The sequence below is a fragment of the Buceros rhinoceros genome, unplaced genomic scaffold (genome assembly GCF_000710305.1).
Source record: "Buceros rhinoceros silvestris isolate BGI_N320 unplaced genomic scaffold, ASM71030v1 scaffold10114, whole genome shotgun sequence".
Taxonomy (NCBI): domain Eukaryota; kingdom Metazoa; phylum Chordata; class Aves; order Bucerotiformes; family Bucerotidae; genus Buceros; species Buceros rhinoceros.
In genome coordinates this window covers 17,398-36,692 of record NW_010407677.1, presented here as the reverse complement: position 1 = coordinate 36,692, position 19,295 = coordinate 17,398, and the positions used below count along the sequence as shown (strand labels likewise).

Sequence of the window (19,295 nt, the reverse complement as noted above, 5' to 3'; positions counted from 1 at the left end):
ATCAAAACCTTCTTTGATTTGTCTTAACTGATTCTCAGCAACTTTGTGTAAGTATGTTTCTGCAATGTAAATGTAGAACATAATTAGATTTGTGCTTCCCAGACATGCTTAATAAAGAAGATGCTTATTTTTCCCTACCTCCAACTGCTTGCAGACTCATCATAGATGCTTTGTAGCACATGGCTTCCACCAAGAAACTTCTTGGAGAATCAGCACTTCAAAGGTCATTGCATAGTTACTTTGAGAAACTTATTGTTAATAAAGAAAATATTTAAAGGCAAAGATAAATTCACATGGAGGTTGCTTCATTTAAAGGCAACTGCTTGCATTTATGACTGAATTAGGTACGATACAACAAGTAACCACTAAATGTAGTTACTGGTGGATACTTGGCTGGTATAGAACCAGTTGCCAGTCTCAGCCAGACTTCTTGGCCATAATTTAACTCTAGTAATGCATTACCAGCAATTACTCTGTCGGTGTACTTGTTACTATTAATATTTTCAGCCTGAAAAGTGAGTTTATCTATTCCATCAACGACCAGATAGCCAGAGGCACGTGGACTTAATGATTCAATGGTATATTCAAAAACATAGACCCCCAGATATGGAACATGGAACTTCCCAGTTGCTGGGGCAAATGAAGCTCCGTAGTTGACATCCAGATTGTTAAATCTGATGGGTCCTGGAGTCGTCATTCCATACGTATGAGAGGCAAAAAAAGCCACCATAGGTGCATATCTGTATGATCCTTTTGAAAAATCTGGAAAGGAATAAAGAAGATTTTCCAATAATATTACACTGTACAACAGCAGCTTGGACCAGCCAGATCAAAAGCAGCTTTACTGAAGTCACATCACCCAGTAGCTTGAGGAACTGAAACATTGTATTTCTGCCTAACTGAAAAAAGTAATTTTCTTCGCAATTAGAGCTAGGTGGATCCACAAGAGAAAAATTTTAGAAGCAGCAAGGGGATTTTATATTTGTTTATACTATGTTATCATTAAGGGTTATAATTTTCTTTCTTTTCTTCACCCCAAAGTTTTCCCCACCCTGTGATCTCTTTCATTGTTCATCTGTGTGCACCAAAGTGAAGAATTTTCTCCGCAAATCTTAGACAGACACTGGAGAGGTTTAACACTCCTGACATTAAATGAGGGAATAGAAATATATGTTTTTCTCTTGAACCTCAGCCTGCACACTATGATTCCCTGCCACTGTACAAATGATTTTATTCACTATTCATATGCTGTCATAAGTGAGAATCAGCCAAATGGCTGCTGAAATCTGCATAAAATTCACATTCCATGTGGCCTGGATGTAAATTATTTATTTGTTTTCTGGACTGAATAAGCACAGTTTCCACTTTTTATTTTTGAAATAGTTTTCAAGGGCTGCATCCTTTGCTGATGAACAACAGAGCCATGCCTAAAGTGACTCCTTGAGGCCGTAGTCCCACATGGTAGCTACTGGTACGTATAGAGCATTTATGGCTGTTCTGAAGCTAGTATTCCCCGGTGATGGGACTTCACATCCCCCTTCGATGTCCATGATATCATGTTCAAATACACCTATTGCACACCATCCCACCCTGCACAATTCAGCAGGGAGCTTTCCAGCTGCTATGGCTGGAATCACAGCCCAATTTAATCCCATGGAGATGACAAGTCACCTGTGGGGACTGATTTCTTCCTTACCAAAACACAGGATGCTACTACTTGAGTTGGCACTCATTGAAATGAAATGTGAGACCTTTGACCAACAGATGCTCTCTGGTTAGGCCCTGGGGCAGAGGCCTGCACTGCTAGCACATTGCACTACTAAATTCTTTACTCACCAACACTCAGAGAATTGTCATTCACCAGCTTCGTACTGCAGTTGATTCCTCCAAAAGGGTGGCGACAAGCACAAATAAAACTCTGTCTGTCGTTGATACAGGTTCCTCCATTCTGGCACGGGGAACTGCCACAAGCTGAATACTGCCCTGTGATAGAGAGGAAGGAAAACCAATAACCTCAGGTACAATGTCATCACGGTGCCACTTCCCAAGCTTTCAGTATTTTGGAAAGCCTCTTTGTCGATTCATAAAGCCAGTGGAATTTCCACTGAAGTCTCATGTGAAGGCCAACTTCCCATCCTTTCCAGGCTGTTCAGACCCTTTGTTAGTTCAGCTCCCTCCTTGCCTGCACACAGCATACCCTCAGCTAGCCTCCAAGATATTCAGAGTTACCTATAACATGCTGACTTCTGCATGTCTCAGAGGGTCAAGTACCTGTAATAATCTAACTTCCTTGGAGCATCTCACTCAACAAACATTATGAGATCAACCACTGCAGGAGAATTTGGCTACTGGTGATGAAAGATCTTAAATGCTATCCAGACCACTTCCAGTACTTGTCCTTGCCCATAAATAACTTAATTCTAGGACACCTACCAAGATTGTTGTAAAAGTTTTCCATTGCAAGCAAAAAAAATTATATCAAACAGATATTATTTGCAGACAATCCTCACTGAGAATGTCCTTGCCTCTCTTCCTGCCTAAGTTTGAGCTGGCCAGATCACACCCAGCCAACACAGAGAAATCTGTCAGTACAGTGCTGCTGAGCTCTGAGACAGTAACTACTGAGAGTAATTGTATAATGTGCTGTCATAGCAGTTTGGGGGGAAGAACACTCAGGCCACATTAAAAACTTAACATTGCTATGAAACATTCTGAGCACAAGCATTCCCAAGCTGTACATTTTTCCTTTATCTTGCTTTGGTCAAATAAAAGTCAGATGTTTCAGAAAATGAACCTTTTCTTTGCCAGGAACTAGCAGCAGAGCTCAGGAAAGCCAAGTCCACACAGCCCTGTGATGGTAAATCTAGACTGGTAGCTGGGAACTCGAAAAGCCTCCCATAATAAGGACTACTTATTTCCAGAGAAATACCGAAGGGGATCTTCACATAGATACTTCAGTAATGCAGTAACACAGTTATTTTCAAATTCCCATCCAGCCATTTCACAGACTGCTGCATTAAGGCAAACTATTTCTATGAGAAATTAGAGTTCAGTGAGCAGAATGCTAAAGCACATTGTATGGTGCCACTTGCATTTGCACTGATGGACCAAATGGACTTAAAACCACAACAGTAATTCTTCTCATAGAAAATAATGTCCATCCCATAATGCCTGAAACAAAGCAGTTTAGGACTGTCATGACTGGGGTCACAGCACAAGCAACTGGACGTGAGGAAATAATGTTTTTCTTCTCAGATAGTAGTTTTGCTGCACACCTAATTGAAGTTATTTTTCACTTACCAAGCATCCACAACATTTCACTCATATTCTCCAAGCATCCACATATTTACCAAGTACGAAAGGAAAACAGAAAAGGAAGGAACACAGCTCATTGTGCTGACTACAGCATATTCCCAAAGACAAAAGCTTTGTGTAAGAACACAGCAGCCCCTTTGCTAATTGGCCTCTGCTTATCATAAAAAATAAGTAAATCCAAGAAACAGGAAAAAGATCACAAAATGAAATTGTAATAATATTGAGCCTAGTGTTTTAACAGTCTGCTGAGGGGTGATTTTGTCTGAACTTAACTTTGGAGCTAAATAAAATCCAGATATAGTTTTACCTGCAATAAATTAACCCTCTAGATGCAGCATTGCTTAACAGCAGCGGGGGAGCCTGTTCCATTTGCTAGAACTAGGAGAAGCTGTGAAGAGGTTTGAGCCAAGTTAGGATTTTCAGACTAAGAGGTAAATGTCCCAGATTTCCACTGAGCAGGTAATCTTGGTAACTTCCCTGCCATCTTACATGGTTTTGCTGTCAATACTGCCTGAGGCTGCCCCTCTGCCCAGTATTTTATTTTTCCTTGCTGAAAGGCATCCTGAGATACTATGTTCGTATTGTCTGCTTGGTGTAAAGATGCCAAGACATTTGGTGTTAGAAAAGGATTTCATTCTATAATACACATCCTATTTTTAATTTATCTGTCAGAACTTAGCAGTGCAGATGAGCAAAAGAGAAAAACTATAAATTAAATTAAAGGCTTAAATTGCAGCTATTAATAACAGAGAATAAACTGAATGCAGTTACTATTTACACTCAGTAAGGTAGGAGTGAGGAGACCCAGTTAATGCTGGCTATTGCTACTCTTCAGGAGGGCAAACAGCCAGAAGGTCTTTTGGGAAATAGACTGCCAATGCTGTACAAACAAATCTTCACACAAATAATGAAGCTCTGTCAGTATCTACCGGGGTGTTGTTTAGAAGCAGATCAAATGTTGAGGAATTTAACGCAACCCTTATAGAAAGAAGTGACTCTAATGGTTCAATTTGGAAATGTCTGAACAGGAAGGAACTTACCAACATTTTCTCAATATTCACTTATTGGTAGCAGTCTCTCAGCAAGCCCTGGGATATTGAAAGGGCCTGGCAATCTACTAAACCAGCCTGCTCGCACAGTCAGTCTGGTTGTCAGGCTACCGTTATCAATCACCTCTGGCTTAGCACTCTCAGTCTGACAGTGATAAAAGTGATGAGCATCCCCAGCAGCCTCAATGTGAGATTTGCCAGAGAGCAGCAGGATAGAGGCAGTCCCACCAGGGCCAGCACCTAGGGACTGAGGTGCAGGGCTGGTGCCTCACCTGAACAGGTGACAAGCAGAGCATGGCAGGCTGGTCACGGTAACCAGGGTTAGTTACAGCCCAGCACGGCTGAAAAGGCCTGGGACTCTGGCTTGAGCTGAGTCAGGGATCTGAGGCCCGTGGACCGGGTGTGCAGTCTGTGGGCTAGGTCAAGATGACCAGGGCAATTAAGGCTATCGTCCACTCAGGGCCCTGGTAGGGAATTCAGGTATAAGCTCTGTGTAGGGTGTTTGTGGTGCAAAAAGGCACAAAGATTTACCCACAGCACTCTCAGGCAAAAAGCAAGGAGGAGAGGTGTCTCAGCTCTGCTCTCCAGTTTGGGATGGGGGCAGATGGTCCAGACTGATCTGAAGTACTTGGACTATAGCAACTCTGCTTCTCAGTTAAGCAGAGGTATCTCATACTTCCAGTGTGATGATTTCAGGATCGTTAAACTAAAAGCAACAAAACAGTTTAATCTACCCATCAGTCTAAGGAGTAAATATGCAAAATTGAAGTATGTGTCATCAAACTGAACTAGAGTTACTGTCAAACTGATCTAGAATAACCAGCAAACTTGTGCAATTGAAACACAAGATGGAAAACATTTAAACAGGTCATTTTCAGTGCAGGCTTGAATGATAAAGGGACAACGGCAGCTTGCATTTCTGTTAGGGGTCAGAAACCATGTGAAAACCAAATCAGAAATAAGACACAGAGAAAATGAGAAAGAAATTACTTCTCTCTCACGTGGATGCACTGTGTCAAATACGTAAATATAACACAGCTCCACTCTGTTATTCATGTTGATGGGAGGGTGACATAATCTGAATAAAGCAAAACCACAACTAACACAAGACATGCAACAAGAGAGTGCATTGGCCTTTGGAAAGCACAGCAGCCTCTAGCTTCTCTAGAGAACAGACACAGCACTAAATGGCCACAGGAAAATGGGAACTGAGCTAAGCTGTCCTGCCATACTTCTGCAGTAGACCAGCGCATTGGAAGGTAGGACGAGACATAACGCATTACCAAACCTAAAGAAGCATTTCCTGTACATTTTTTTCTTTAAAGGCAGTCATCTCCCCTGCGTTAGATACTTGAAGCCATCTTAAGATCATGGCTTTTTTATTCAGCCAGCTTGCAATTACAGTTAGTATCAGTTAAAGTATTAGATTTTTTCATCCTTCATACACATATTTTGCAGGCTCTAGCTGACACAAATCTCTTTTTTTGTTCATTCCACAGTATGGGAAGTCTCCAAACCTGTATGTCACTGCACACTTAATGCAAACTCACATTGTTACCTCTTGATTTCAAATAACTACTGAGAAAAATATTACCTCAGTGCCAAATCCTGAACACATTAAAGTCAATGGAAATCCCAATCTGTTAAGAGTAGGATCAAACACTGAACATATTGGAATCAATGAGAACTGTCATTCACCTCTTTCTAGAATTTTATTCCAATCTCTCTCAATTGAAAAACATTACCTAAGATAGAATTCATTTTATAATCAGCTAATTATGCCTTAAGGGTTTCTTCTAGAAACTTTAGTAGAATCAGTACACATCTCTGGGTGGTATCCTGGAACTTGAGAGAGAAACTTTCCTAGAGAAGTAGAATCTACCCAGGCAGAAGATGGATACTTGTTAATTAGGATAATGGTATTACTTCTTTAACTTATAGAAATGTAATACATGGCTTTGCTAGGCATGAAATACAATTGAATGCAAAACCTCATTACTGATGGAAAAGTCTGCATAAACATTGCTCTGCAGAAACCTTGCTGAAAACCAGGCCTCTTCAACATCTGCAAAGATCTGCACTTTCTCTGAGAGTGAGCATACGCCAAATGTTATAAAGCAAGCTATTTGTTAAAATCCAGCACGAGATAAATAATAAATAGGAAATACATTAATTCGTTAATGTGGAGGAAAAAAAAACAGAGCAGGTGGCAGCTTCCTGTGCTCCAGGCAGGTAGCACTAGTGTTATTTCCCAACAAAGTAGACGACTCAGGAAGGATCAAAGGCATCGTATCTCATTTTCCCTTAATTTTATTTCACAACAAGGGGTTTGAACTTCCTGTGCAGTGGCAGGAACAGGTAGAAACCAGAAATGGATGAGAAGGAATTGTCATTTTTAATATCAAAATATTCAAATAACTTTGTAGTAAGAATTTGACAAATTTTAGCACAATTTTAAGTGTTACTGCCTGTTGGAAAAGATAACCAAGGACTGAAATCCTTCAGTGGGGATGGCTTTCAGCAGAAGCCAAGCTAATCATGGGACTGGGCCTTTAAAAAGAATCCTTTACACTGATAATTGCAAAGTCCTGGGCCTAGTCTCCTGTCTCTCCTGTCTCCTCCTCCTCCTCCTGAAGGAGGGAGGGGAGGAAAGAAAGGGAAGATGCATGGAGAGGGAGTGGGAAAAGGAAACTGCCCAGCATCAGATAAGGGTGATGGTTCTTACTACCCCTACATCTGCCTACAACAGGGACCAAATACCATTTCAGACATGTTCATAAGCCAAAGAATGCTTTGCAGAAAAGATTTAGGCCTGGGTCTTCAAAAGTACCTGGACATCTATCTGTCATTTAAGCATCTGTCTCACTTATCTTAATGTGAATTAGAGTCCTCTGAGGATTTCTAATAAATGGATAACTAATCCATTTCCTGGATTTTCTGGATTTTGCTAGAAATTATACTTTCATAAAACACTAGCTTGTGCTATTGATTTTCACTCAAGTCTGATTCCAAAAGCCATATCTCAGAGTTTGTATTTCTGTGAATGCAACAATATGAATTCATTTCACATGATGACGTTTGAATTTAAGTTCCGAAGTGAATCACACTCAAAATATCCTTTTATAGAACGACAGCTCCTATTCAGCTGAGCTGTTGCCCAGATGGACATGAGTCTAACCTACTTTACTGGCTGGGCTCCTGATTCTGCAGGAACACACTGTTGTAGTTGCAATTGCAATAATAATCTCAACGAAGTACCGAAGGGGCTGACAAAACCCTCATTACAGTCATCTGGTGTATTCACTTGCTTCAGGGTTTTGATACTTTTCATCCCCACTGACACTGCAAAATACTAGTGCAACTCCAGATTTCTCTCCCAGCTTGCATGGTTTTTGTACTGAAATTGCTGAGATGCAGGCACAAAATTGTGGTGGTTTAGATTTTGTCTAAATTGTCAGTTACGTCTGAAAGGTCAGGTTCTCAGCTGAGTGTGCATGCATGTGCATATTTCTTAAACTGATCAGAGGTGAATTCATTAAAGAAAATTAAATGGAGCTTCTAGATGCCTTAGTACAGACTCTCCTCACAAGAAAAATAAATTCTCATGGAAGCAAGAGACTAGAGTAACCTCAAGTACCTCTGAAACACTCCTTATGGCAGCCTTTGGACTTCTTATTCACCTTCAGTCAAGTTCTGCCACCTCAGTTCATGACAACAGTTACATAAGCCGTTATTACCAAGACCCTAGTTTTTAGTAGCGTAACATGCATTACCTGGATCTATAGTGTTATCTGCATTTCTCTGACTTCGGCTCGTCAGGCTCATGGTCACATTTGCTGCTCCTTTTTTTGCTGGGACTGGCTTCTTTGTAACTGGTTTCACCTGCTTCTGAAGTTTGGTGATATTGTTTATTGCACTTGCCACTGATAGGTCAACGTGCTGGGTTAAATTTGTCAAGATAGCTCCTGCTTTTATTTCAAGCACAGATTCAATGAGCTCTTTGAGGCCTCTTTGGAGCAGGAAGATATCTGGCTGAGCAAGTTTAATTAGCACAGGTATACTAGCATTCACTTTTTGGATGCTGCTGATGGTATCCTGACACAGCCCCCAGGCCTCGTGAGCAGTCTTGTTCAGAAGTGGAATGCTGTTGGAGAAGCGGATTGACTTGGCCTCCAGGGCCTTGATCCTTGAACTCAGTGTCTGGAGCTGGAGTGAGACTGCTTGTTCTTTCTCCGTCAAGGCAGCTTTGGATTTTTTCACTGAGATACAGTTGTTTGCCAAAAATTTGGAAATTTTTGACTCCACGTTCAGAAGGCGAACCTCATGGTCCTTTGCTCCCTCCACAGAGTCAAATAGTTTTTCTTCCAGGCGGCTGATATCCTGCTGTTGATTATCCACTTTTGATGATGTATCATTTAAAATATAGAAAACTCTTCTGAAATTGTAGACGATGCTTTTCTCAGAGTCCTTATATGAAAGATCAGAAAGGGATGGTGCTACTTGTGAAGAGAACTCGTACTTCTTGCCCATGAGCAGTGTCTGGACGGATTCATTCAACTGTTGGAACTGGGGAAGGAAAGCCAGGAGGCTGTCCAGTTTCTCTGCTCTGCCACAGCAGACTTCAGTCGCATTTCTTAGAGCACGTAACATGTCTTTTGGTACATAGTTATCTTGAATAGAATCAATAGCTCTGTTTATTACCATCATGGTCTTGTTCAATCCGTCTTCTATTTCCATGGAGCATTCATTAATGTGACTCTCAAACAGTTCCTGATAAACCTGAGATTCATTTTTAAGTCCTTCCTGAGTTTTGGAAAGCTCCTTAATTGCAGAACTCATTCTGTTAATGACAGTAGTGAGGTTTTCAAGCTTCACATTGATTTCTTCAGCTTGAAATTGTGCTTCATACCCTGAAGTCAGACTAAAAGGTACCCCTTGTTCAATCAAGGGTTGCAGGATCTCCATATCATAGCACAAATCATTAATTTGCTCATTCATTTTGTCCATCTTCTTGTCCAATGGAAGGACCAGGTCAGAAAGACTTTTGTTTAGGACAAGCACATTCTCTTGGGTTGCTGCCAGCTGTGTTTGGAAATCCCTTCTGCTTTCTGACAACATGTCATCACAGACCCCCAGAACAGAGTCTCTTTGAATTTCCAGTGCAATGCTGAGATTGCTGATTTTGCTATCTTGGACTCTTAAATCATCATAGATCTGCAGTACCATCATGCCTTGTCTCGTTACTTTCTCATGCAGTGTGAACACGTACTCTGTAACATTGTGCTCTGTGACTTTATCTGGTGAAGGGATGTTTTGATTTGAAGACTGCTCAGCTGATAACAGTTGTTCATGAGCATCTTTCATTTCAGAAAGAGTCCTATTTAAAGACTCATAGTAAATAATACTTCTTGACTGTTGATGCTCCAAGTTATCTTCTAAGGATTTCTGCTTTTCCTGTAAAGCTTTCAAAGGCTTGTCACAAGTGAGGGTCATTTCCTCTTTCATCTGTACCATATGACTCTTTAGTTCCAGAATGTCAAGCTTTGTTGGCTCACGGTCTTTCTCCTGAACAAATTTTTGTTGGGTTTCATTCAGATGCTTGACTAATTCTTTTGCATTTTCAAGATCGTATGACAAAGTAGACACAGTCTTGAAAATTTGAGCCATGTTTTCTTGCATCTCACCTTGAAATACTTTAAAGTGTTCTCTGACGATGTCTTTGATTAATTCATTAATACTTCTGGATTTTAGACCTTTGGGAAAAAGGAGAAATAGGGAAACAATCAAACTAACTGTGTTAGCAACATCTAAGATTTTTCCACAACGTGAACAAGCACAGTGATGTAGAGAAGAAAAATACACACATACCTGCCCAAATTTACCCACCCATAGAGCAAAATTTGAAGATTCATCCCTGTTTATACTGAAATCTATGGGAGTTTTGCTATTATTTTGAAAGGCAAATTAAGACTCTGCATGTGGTATCAACTTTGATCTCCTAGTTAAGCTGTTTCTGAACACTCAACTGAGAAGATCCGTGTGGTTTTGCATTTTGCTCATAAGAAAATGATGTGGCTTTCTCCCCTGGGAAAGTAAGAAAAAACCACCTGCTTTATCAACGTTAAGGTCAAGAAGTGAAAGCAGAGATTATTACCTTTGTATTGTATTGTATTGCATGTGCTAAGTGATGGTATAACACACTATACTGAGAAAGAAGCAAAACAGAAAGGACGGCCTTACTGAATATCTAAAGTCAGTAACTTGACACTTGCTGCAAAAGGCAGATATTGTAAAAGTACAAACCTTAGTTAGTCTTGCATACTGCAACTCTTTAAATAGGAATACTCATCCTGAAATGCACTAAGCAGAGGCAAACATGGGAATTCAGCTCCTGTAAGTAACATTGAAATATGTCTCTGTGTAGCCTTAGATGAGTTAAGATAGTCATAAAATAGTGTTCATCAAGAGTGCTGCATAAAACATTTGAATTATTGAGATCAGCAGTTCTACTCTGGTGTGAGATTAGAAGGATTTTTTAAATTTGTTCTCCAACGGTAGCCCCTATGTCCATCTAAAACACTGAAGCATTCTTTGCACGTTTTTTCTAAACCCCTGCAGCCAGCTTGTGATATAATTGTTAAACCCTACAAATTCTACAGTGTCTTGGTGACCACTGGTTCTCTGATTAAAACTGTATTGACAAAGGTAGAAATTCTCTGTTGCCTTCCTGTATTTTCCTCTCAATTACTTCTATAGCCTGAATCTTATTGCTCCAAGTCTAAAACAGCAAGGCGTTCTCTGAAACCTTGTTTGAAAGTACATTCTCAGCAAGAGCAGTAAAATGACATGAAATCAGACCCATGAAACCCAGTGTAATTTTGGGCTGCAGAGGTGCAAATAAAAACGGTTCTGCTCAGCAAGCTAGAGAGAAGCACAGCAATTTTTGCTGTTCAGGAGCTCCATGTGAATTGTGCATATGTTTCCGAATGGAAACAGGGATAAAGAAGCTGACAATATTTGCTTTTAGTGAACTATAAATGAGTCTCAGTCTTCACTATGTCTGGTAAAATGGACAGTAAATAGCTCTGATGCTTAGGGGCCAAATTCGTCACTTGTTCAGATGGTGGGGTTTTTTTCAAGGCAGGATATAATAAGCAGGTGTCATAAGTTTGCTAGCCTAGAAAAGAGCCACTTCAGAAATATAACATGAAGTTTCCTAAGCAATAAACTCAATTACTTTCAATTGCGGTCACGGATGTCACAGCAATTTTTACACAAAATATAAAAAATAACAGCAATAATAGTGAGATTGTCTTTATTATTTTACTTTTTTTACTACCTGAACTGCAAGTAAATAACTAGATGTATATACATGAATGTGCACATTTACACACAGGGCCTTGTCAGTGAACTTCAGTGAAGAAAAAATGGTAAGATAAGATACCTGAGAATAAGGACCTCCTGGCGAGCTGAGAGGAAAAACTAAGATATGAATGCAGAGTAAAATAACTGACATGTAGAGAAACCATTGTAACTGATGATTTGGCCAAGTTACTTTACGATGCTGAAAAATGTTCCATGCTTTAAGAGACACATTGAGTTTAATGGCTGTAGAAAGAAACAAGGTTACTCTACACTTTCTGTGAGGAATTAATTAAATTTCTTCATCTCAGCAACAAATCTTGATAACAGACCAACTTGCTGCGAGAATGTTTCCACAGGATCTATACCAGCCTTTTTTTTCTGTGACAGTCAAGAAACTGCCAGCCTCCCTCTCTTCATTCCTACTCTATTTAATTGGATTGCGGGTGTTACATGGAACTCAGCTCTGGTTTTCAGGTATTCTTGTTATCAAGGGGGCGGAACCTGATAAAACAGACAGCTTTGGGTTTCTCTTCCTTACTTGCTGCCTAGAACAACAGGGCATGTGAAAACCAAGTGTTTTCACTTGGTGCAACCAGAGTTCACCAGGGGCTGAGAGACCATGCTTCTCCACAGAAAGACCTGGCCCAAACTTGTGTTGTAGGGGACACCTGAGTATATTCTTAAGCTTGAACTGAGAAGACACTTACAGGAGTACATTCATGGATGTAACTCCATTTCTCTGTTGCTCATTTAGAAATAGGAAGGTTCAAACTACCTATGAACATTAAAGATCTCTTGCACTTTTTATGAGATCATAAATTTTAATTTTAAGTCTCTGGCTGAAATCCAAAGTGTGTAATTACTTTGTGTCAATACATACTCCCTTTGCAGTTTCAATTATTTGAAGAATAATGTGCAAAATAAATGTATGTACACAGGAGACTGACTTAAGGTTGTATATTCAGCTGTAAATGACATTTCTGACTTGAAAGTGATTAACGCTCTGTTGTTGAGTTCATTGTTAAAGGAGCGTACATTTTAATAATGGTGAGGAAAAGAGTCTATAAAAAGGCTTGATGTGGAGTGAAAGGAAGAGGAAAGAACAGCAAGATGTAAAAGTTTATTAAATTAAAGGTAGAACACCTAAGTATTTTCTCTTAGTAAAAACTAGGAACAGTGTCCTGAGTACTGAAAACAATTTTTAAAATGCACAACAGGTTTCATTAATCAAATTAGAGGAGCATATCAGTTACTCAAGTGAGTGTTGCCCTGTGTGAACGGATGACAGGTTTGTGGAACCAAAGTCTATTTACAGATGAAACCAAGAAATGAAGACTTTGTAAACCATATTGAATTGATTGTTCACAGAAACAGATCTCACTCATAACAAACTCTGATACAAATGTGGGCAGCCATTAGAATTTCTGTGACAAGAAAAAAGGGTGATTAATGGATATGAGCAAAGGACCTGGGCACCATGAGAAGAAAATGAAGAAGTAGGGGAAGCAGGAAGAAGTCTGAATAGCATGAAGCATCTACAGACTTAACTGTGCTTCAAAAGCATCTTGCTTCAGGATGGCAGTGGTAGTGGGGAAAGTTGTGTTTCACTTCATGCTGAGCTTCTAAGAGTAAATTTTATCAAGTCTGATGTGCCAACACAACATATCTGTACCAAGTTAGAGGACAGCATGGAAATTCCTTCCAGCTCCTGCTTCTTTAGGATGCACGTTGCCCGCTTGGAGTACGACTGACTGATATTCCCCAGACAGAAACTGCAGTTGCCTTTTGACATTACATATACAAGACATCAGAAACACTAACCTTGTTCCCTCTCCCCTCACTCCTGCTGTTTACCTATGTGCAAGCCAAGAATAACCTGCATCACAGAATCACAGGGTCTTTTTGGTTGTAAGAGACCTTTGAGATCATTGAGTCCAACCATTCATCCTGCACCACCAAACGATCATTAAACCATGTCCCTCAGCACCACATCTACATGTCTTTTAAACACTTCCAGAGATGGGAACTCCACCACTTCCCTGAGCTGCCTGTTCCAATGCTTCACAACCCTTTCTGCAAAGAAATTCTTCTTAATGTCCAACATTAACCTGCCCTGGCACAACTTGAGGCTGTTTCCTCTCATCCTATCACCTATAACTTGGGAAAAGAATCCAACACCACATCACTACAGTCTTCTTTCAGGTGGTTACAGAGTTATAAAGTCTCCCCTGAGCTTTCTTTTCTCCAGACTAAACAACCCCAGTTCCCTCAGCCACTCCTCATAGGACTTGTTCTCTAGACCCATATGGAGTACCCATAATTAGAGTAGTTGATAACAGCGTTTTCATTAGAGATACTTGATTAGGAGATTGAGAACGTAAATCAAAAAAGGGCCAGCAACTGGATATTTCTTCTAAGTAGGTATAATATAAAGCATTGCAGATAAAAACAATAAAGGCTAGAAATACATTTGCAGAGAAGTGTGAAACAATAGGGGTGGGGTGGGGGTTGTACTGCACATTTTAATTGGGAGTTGGACCCTTAAATATAGACAGGGAATGGAGAAGCAGGAGCACAGGATGCAGCAAAAGACCTCTTGGAATAGCATGAAAATGACAGCTTGAATGACTGAAATATAAAAAAGAATGAAGTGGAAGCAGAAGGGAAATGGGAAATATTCAACTACCACGTATGTCCAAGGGCCAAGCATGCCCTCTAGCAACGTGTGGAGAGGTGAAAGCAGGTCACTGAGTCATGGGATCAACTTGATCCAGGGTACAAGAGAGCCATCTAGCATGTGGCATGAGCAACTCAGGAGACAGAGGACTGAAATACAAGAAATGGAACCACACTTGATAAATTCAAGGCAGATACAAAAGCACTTATTGTTTTATTTAGTTTTATCTGAATGTAAGGAGCTCCAGTTCCCTCACTCTATTTTTAAACAATAGAAAAGTCTTCTGGATTCTGAAGTGTATAATACAAACAGTTTGGGGAAAACCTGTGAAAAAAATCAGAAAAATAAAGGGAATCATCAAGGAAATGAAAGCTTCAATCCCAATCTCTTTAAGCACCATTTGTAGTTGGATAACAAATAGGTCTTGCTACAGGATTCACAAAGAATCCTGCATAATTCTGCTGGTGAGTACCTGCCCAACCTCCTGATCCCTGATCATGTCTTTCTCATCTACTGAACATGAGTACAGATGTTTGTAAAGGTAGCCTAATATGATCAGAGGCAAATTATTCAGCCGGATTTTTGCCATATTATAAATACAACCATCACAGAATTCCTTATACGTTTCCCCTGCATATGTGAATTATGTATTACACATATTACTTAGACTTGGTAGTAAAGCAAATATTATGTCATTTAGCAGCTGTCAGATAAACAAAAAACAGAGATAAGAATATTTGCAGATGCTCTAAGTAAATGAAAATGCCTTGATAGTGGCTTAAGTTACCACGTAGATGATGTAGTACTCAGGAACGTAAATTTTTTGTCACTATAAATGACACCATAACAAATGTCAAAATAAACAAATCCCTCTATTATGAAACAGAAATAAAGAATTCTCCCTATAAATGTGGAGCAATAGAATAGGACAGATTATTAATGTTTTTAGCATTTTTTTTTTCCTGGCACCTTTAACAGGGTGAGTGATTACATTAATTTATTTTTCTTACCTTTTAGAAAAGACTGGAAGTCTCTGCCCTTATCTTCATTGATTTTGCCTTCCAGAGAAGAAAGCACCTTGCTCACATCATTCATTGCAGCAGCAATGTTGTCAACCTTCTTCTGTAGAAAAGTCAGTTTCATCTCCTGGCTGCTAATCTTCTCGTTCATTTTTTGTGTAAGTGCTTGGTCAGAGAACAAAATGAGAAGGGAAAAAAAAAATGTACTGTTAAAGCATTGGTGGTAGGGGAGAGAAATGAAATGTAACTGACTTGAGACACATTAGCTGGAAGTGGGGTGAAGAGTTTCAGAATTTTTACTCTTGAGTGAATTATCTTGATTTTTGTCACGTGTTTTCTATTAGCGACATTCTGCAGTACAGCAATAACTAATTACTGAAGCATCCACATCCATTATAAAGTATTTATAATTCTACAAGATTGTTTTGAATGGTTAGCATATTTTAATGAGCATAATGCCATTCTTCCTCCACCTACCACCCTACAGAGTATTGGGTTAATTCTCATATAGTCTATCTCCTTTAGCACAACCACAAAATCACTGATTTTTTCTTACCATTTTTAACATAAATTCCTGAATTCGCAAGGCTAGTGTCTGAAGGAATACATCGTCTTCTCTGTGTTGGGGTCAAAACAAAGACTTGTTCAACACAACAGAATGGCAGAAAAACAGCTAATAGTTAAATGGCTTTGGAACAATCATAATTCTGTCATTAAGATTCTCAGCCTGTGAAGTCAAGTTTATTTTAAAACCTGCCCAAATTGTTCCTGACACTTGTAGTCTCTTCACGTACAAAAAGGCCTAGCTGGATGCTTTTAAGATAAGGTTGTGGTGAAGAAGGCCTTGGTCTTGCCATTAAAGACTCCACAAGACTTCAGCTAGCCATCTGAGTTTCACAGCTGACAGGAATGAGACTTAGTCTGGAATTTTCAGGAGATGCTGATATCCTACATGATCCAGGCCACACTATGACTTAAACTGCTATGCAAGAGATTCTTTAGTAGTACATACAAATATTCATTAGTGTAAATTTACAGTATTGATATTGATCATATGTCATTTTTCATTATGGCATGAGTGTCTACACCCATGGCAGTTATAATGTAGAAGCACATGGGCCTGAAGATTACAACAGAAAACCCCCAAGTTATATGCAAAATGAGGCCTGTTATTCTGACTAGACTTTTATGCTCTGAAATTCTAGTATGTAAAAAATAAATGTATCATATCTAACTCAATAGCATTTGGGAGAATTCAGAAAATACACTAAATGTACCCAGTCAGTGAAGACAAAGCATGTCAATACCCATGAGAATGCTCTCCTACAGAGGCATGTTGGCTCTAAAACTCATAACTGGTAGAGTCTGGTGAATAAGACTGGCTGTTTTCAGGTTAGGATGGTAGCATCTCCAGCTGTTTGCTTTGCCCATGGTATCTACTTACACAGACGTAAAACTGTGTTTATAACTCATAGTGGCTATTCTCCCCAGCTGGGAATACTTCTGCTTCCAGTCGAACTGTTATTATAAGAAAGTGATTTGAATTTCTCACTGTCTCATGCATAGTCACCCAAACTGATAACTAATCTGCAGGGTGCAATGCTTGCTTCAGTTTGCTTTCTGTCAGCTCCTACTGAAGAGGGAAAAAAAGCTGCACAGATGAACCTGAAAGCGATGTTTATAAATGGCATGGCTGCATAGTTGGAGCTGGAAACAGCATCTGGCTTGTAGAGTCCTGGCAGCTGCTGGCAGAATGACAGACCAAGGCAGTGAGCCCTGGCACCTGGCCGTGTTTGCAGGGCTGGCACCTAGAACAGGTATCTCTGTTCTTCCAAACTGACCCCATTTGACTTAAAAATAACTGAAAAGCAATTAACATGGATCTCTGAGATTCCAATTTCAGAGTATTTTTCAGAGCAGAATTCCTGTTAAGAGAAGCGGCATGTTTTAAAGCTCTATTGATCAAGCTCACTCTTCCACATGGGTACTGTCTGCTTTACTAGACAACATCCTCCTCTCTCCAACACACAATATCACCAAAGGGCAACAGCCTTCTCCTAACTCCCATTTGAACATACCTTTCCATGCGTCCGTGCCAGATTCAGTCATACCCTCTCCTGCCTATGATTGCTAATTTTTCTATTTGTCTATCAGGATTTAAAGTAAAACGTATACGGACATAAGCACATACATGTGTACTGTCTCCATAAAACATTGCAGCAGTCCGGATTGCGACATCTGCATGAATATCCCAGGACCAGAACAGTACACTGAGAACTGCAACACAGAGACCTGAGAACACAACTTGCCTTATTATTTGATTCCATAACATTTTTTCTGACAGGCCAACTGTGTGAGTGGCAGTAATACCATGCTGTGTAATAACTGGTGATTATACAAAAAGCCAGTGTAGACATCTGTAATCGAAACATCAACAGATTCAAAAGAAAAGGGAGCTAGTAAGAAAGTTCAAGGAACTTGCCTCCTTTACATAGTCTTCCACATCTTGTCCATCTTGTGGCTATAAACCACAAGCTCATTTGACAGCATGTGGAGAGCACTGCCGAATAACATATAATTTGCCACCAAAAATTTACCTGACAAATGCAGTCTCACTCACAGCAGGTGAATATATTACAAGCAGAGAATATTTTTTTCAAACAACTTCCTTCAAGCGTGTTTCATATAATTCACATAAATATTGTTATTTAAACCTATATGTTGATTGTTGGCTGAGTTCTGAGTACACGGGCTTTCCAAATAATTCTGCATTACCAACATTCTATACCCTCAAAGGCATATACACTTTCAGACTGGAATACAGTATAGTCTGTCAACCACTAGAATACCTCTAAATCATGGATACCTTTTCATGTTTCTTTATAGTGAATACTTAATATTTTAATTTATGGTTAATTGGAATGATCTGATAAATCATGATTGTTTCTGCTCCCAGTTTAGCGAGAGTGCAAACAGGCCTGGCATGAATAAAATTTCATTCCCATGAATACTTACGCAGACAACCGTGAAACTAATCTTCTGGAACATTTGTGCTAGTAAACTTTGAATCATACAGATGGTAATATAAAATAAATATAAAGGGAAGCAAGCACACCCAACAGTTCTAGAGACTAGGAGATGAAGTTTTTCACGCAGCAGTCACCTAAGGTAGCTTCTCAATGTAGACCACTTTGAATAAAAGCATTATTGTGACTAACTAGCTCTTACGACGCTGAGGTTTGTACATACCCTTGTAGGAAAATTCTGACATTGTGTTCCAAAAACTTACACTCTAGATATGTTGAAGAAAACAGTAGTAAAAAAGTAGCAAACAGTAGTAAAAAAGTAGTAAAGAGTTGTAAAAAGTAGTGAGCAAATGAACAGTGTAATAAGAAACAGTCTCAAACATCTGCACTATAAAGCTGTAAACTGTCTCTGTGTTGCTTAGCTATTTGATCATCCTAGACGGAGCAGTTTAAAACACACCTAAGCTGCCCTTGATAAAGTTTGAAGCATCAATATACTGATTTTGAATAAATCACCGATTTTTAGAAGAAAATATATAACAATAATCACATATTTGGCTAATACAATTAACATCACTACATTGTCTTTTATGATCAGAGCTGGTCTATGTTACTCCTAGATTTGGGGTTGGGTTTTTTGGCTGCGGTGTATTTTGGTTTTTAGGTTTTTTTCTGTTAATTCATCTATTTTACTCAGTCATATAATAACAGTTTAAATAATTCTGTGCAGAATGACTTTCCTAGGTTTTGTTCAGTCAGAAGACACTGTAAGTGCTAAGCTACTGGTACCGTTAAATTCAGTTTCTTTTGCCTATCTTTACCACAGAAGAGAAGTGTACTGCTG

At 39.4% G+C, this 19,295-nt stretch overlaps 1 protein-coding gene across 1 annotated transcript in view; it reads right to left on the bottom strand.

Moving 5' to 3' along the window:
- Nucleotides 1-340: 340 nt before the first annotated feature.
- MMRN1 (multimerin 1) overlaps nt 341-19,295 on the bottom strand; it is a gene marked incomplete at its 5' end in the record, with an annotated part of 30,144 nt that continues 11,189 nt past the window's right edge. The window contains 4 exons of the mRNA XM_010134577.1: nt 341-762; nt 1,837-1,983; nt 8,138-10,117; nt 15,417-15,590. Of these exons, the coding sequence (XP_010132879.1) occupies nt 341-762; nt 1,837-1,983; nt 8,138-10,117; nt 15,417-15,590 (2,723 nt within the window). The remainder of the gene's footprint in view (nt 763-1,836; nt 1,984-8,137; nt 10,118-15,416; nt 15,591-19,295) is intronic.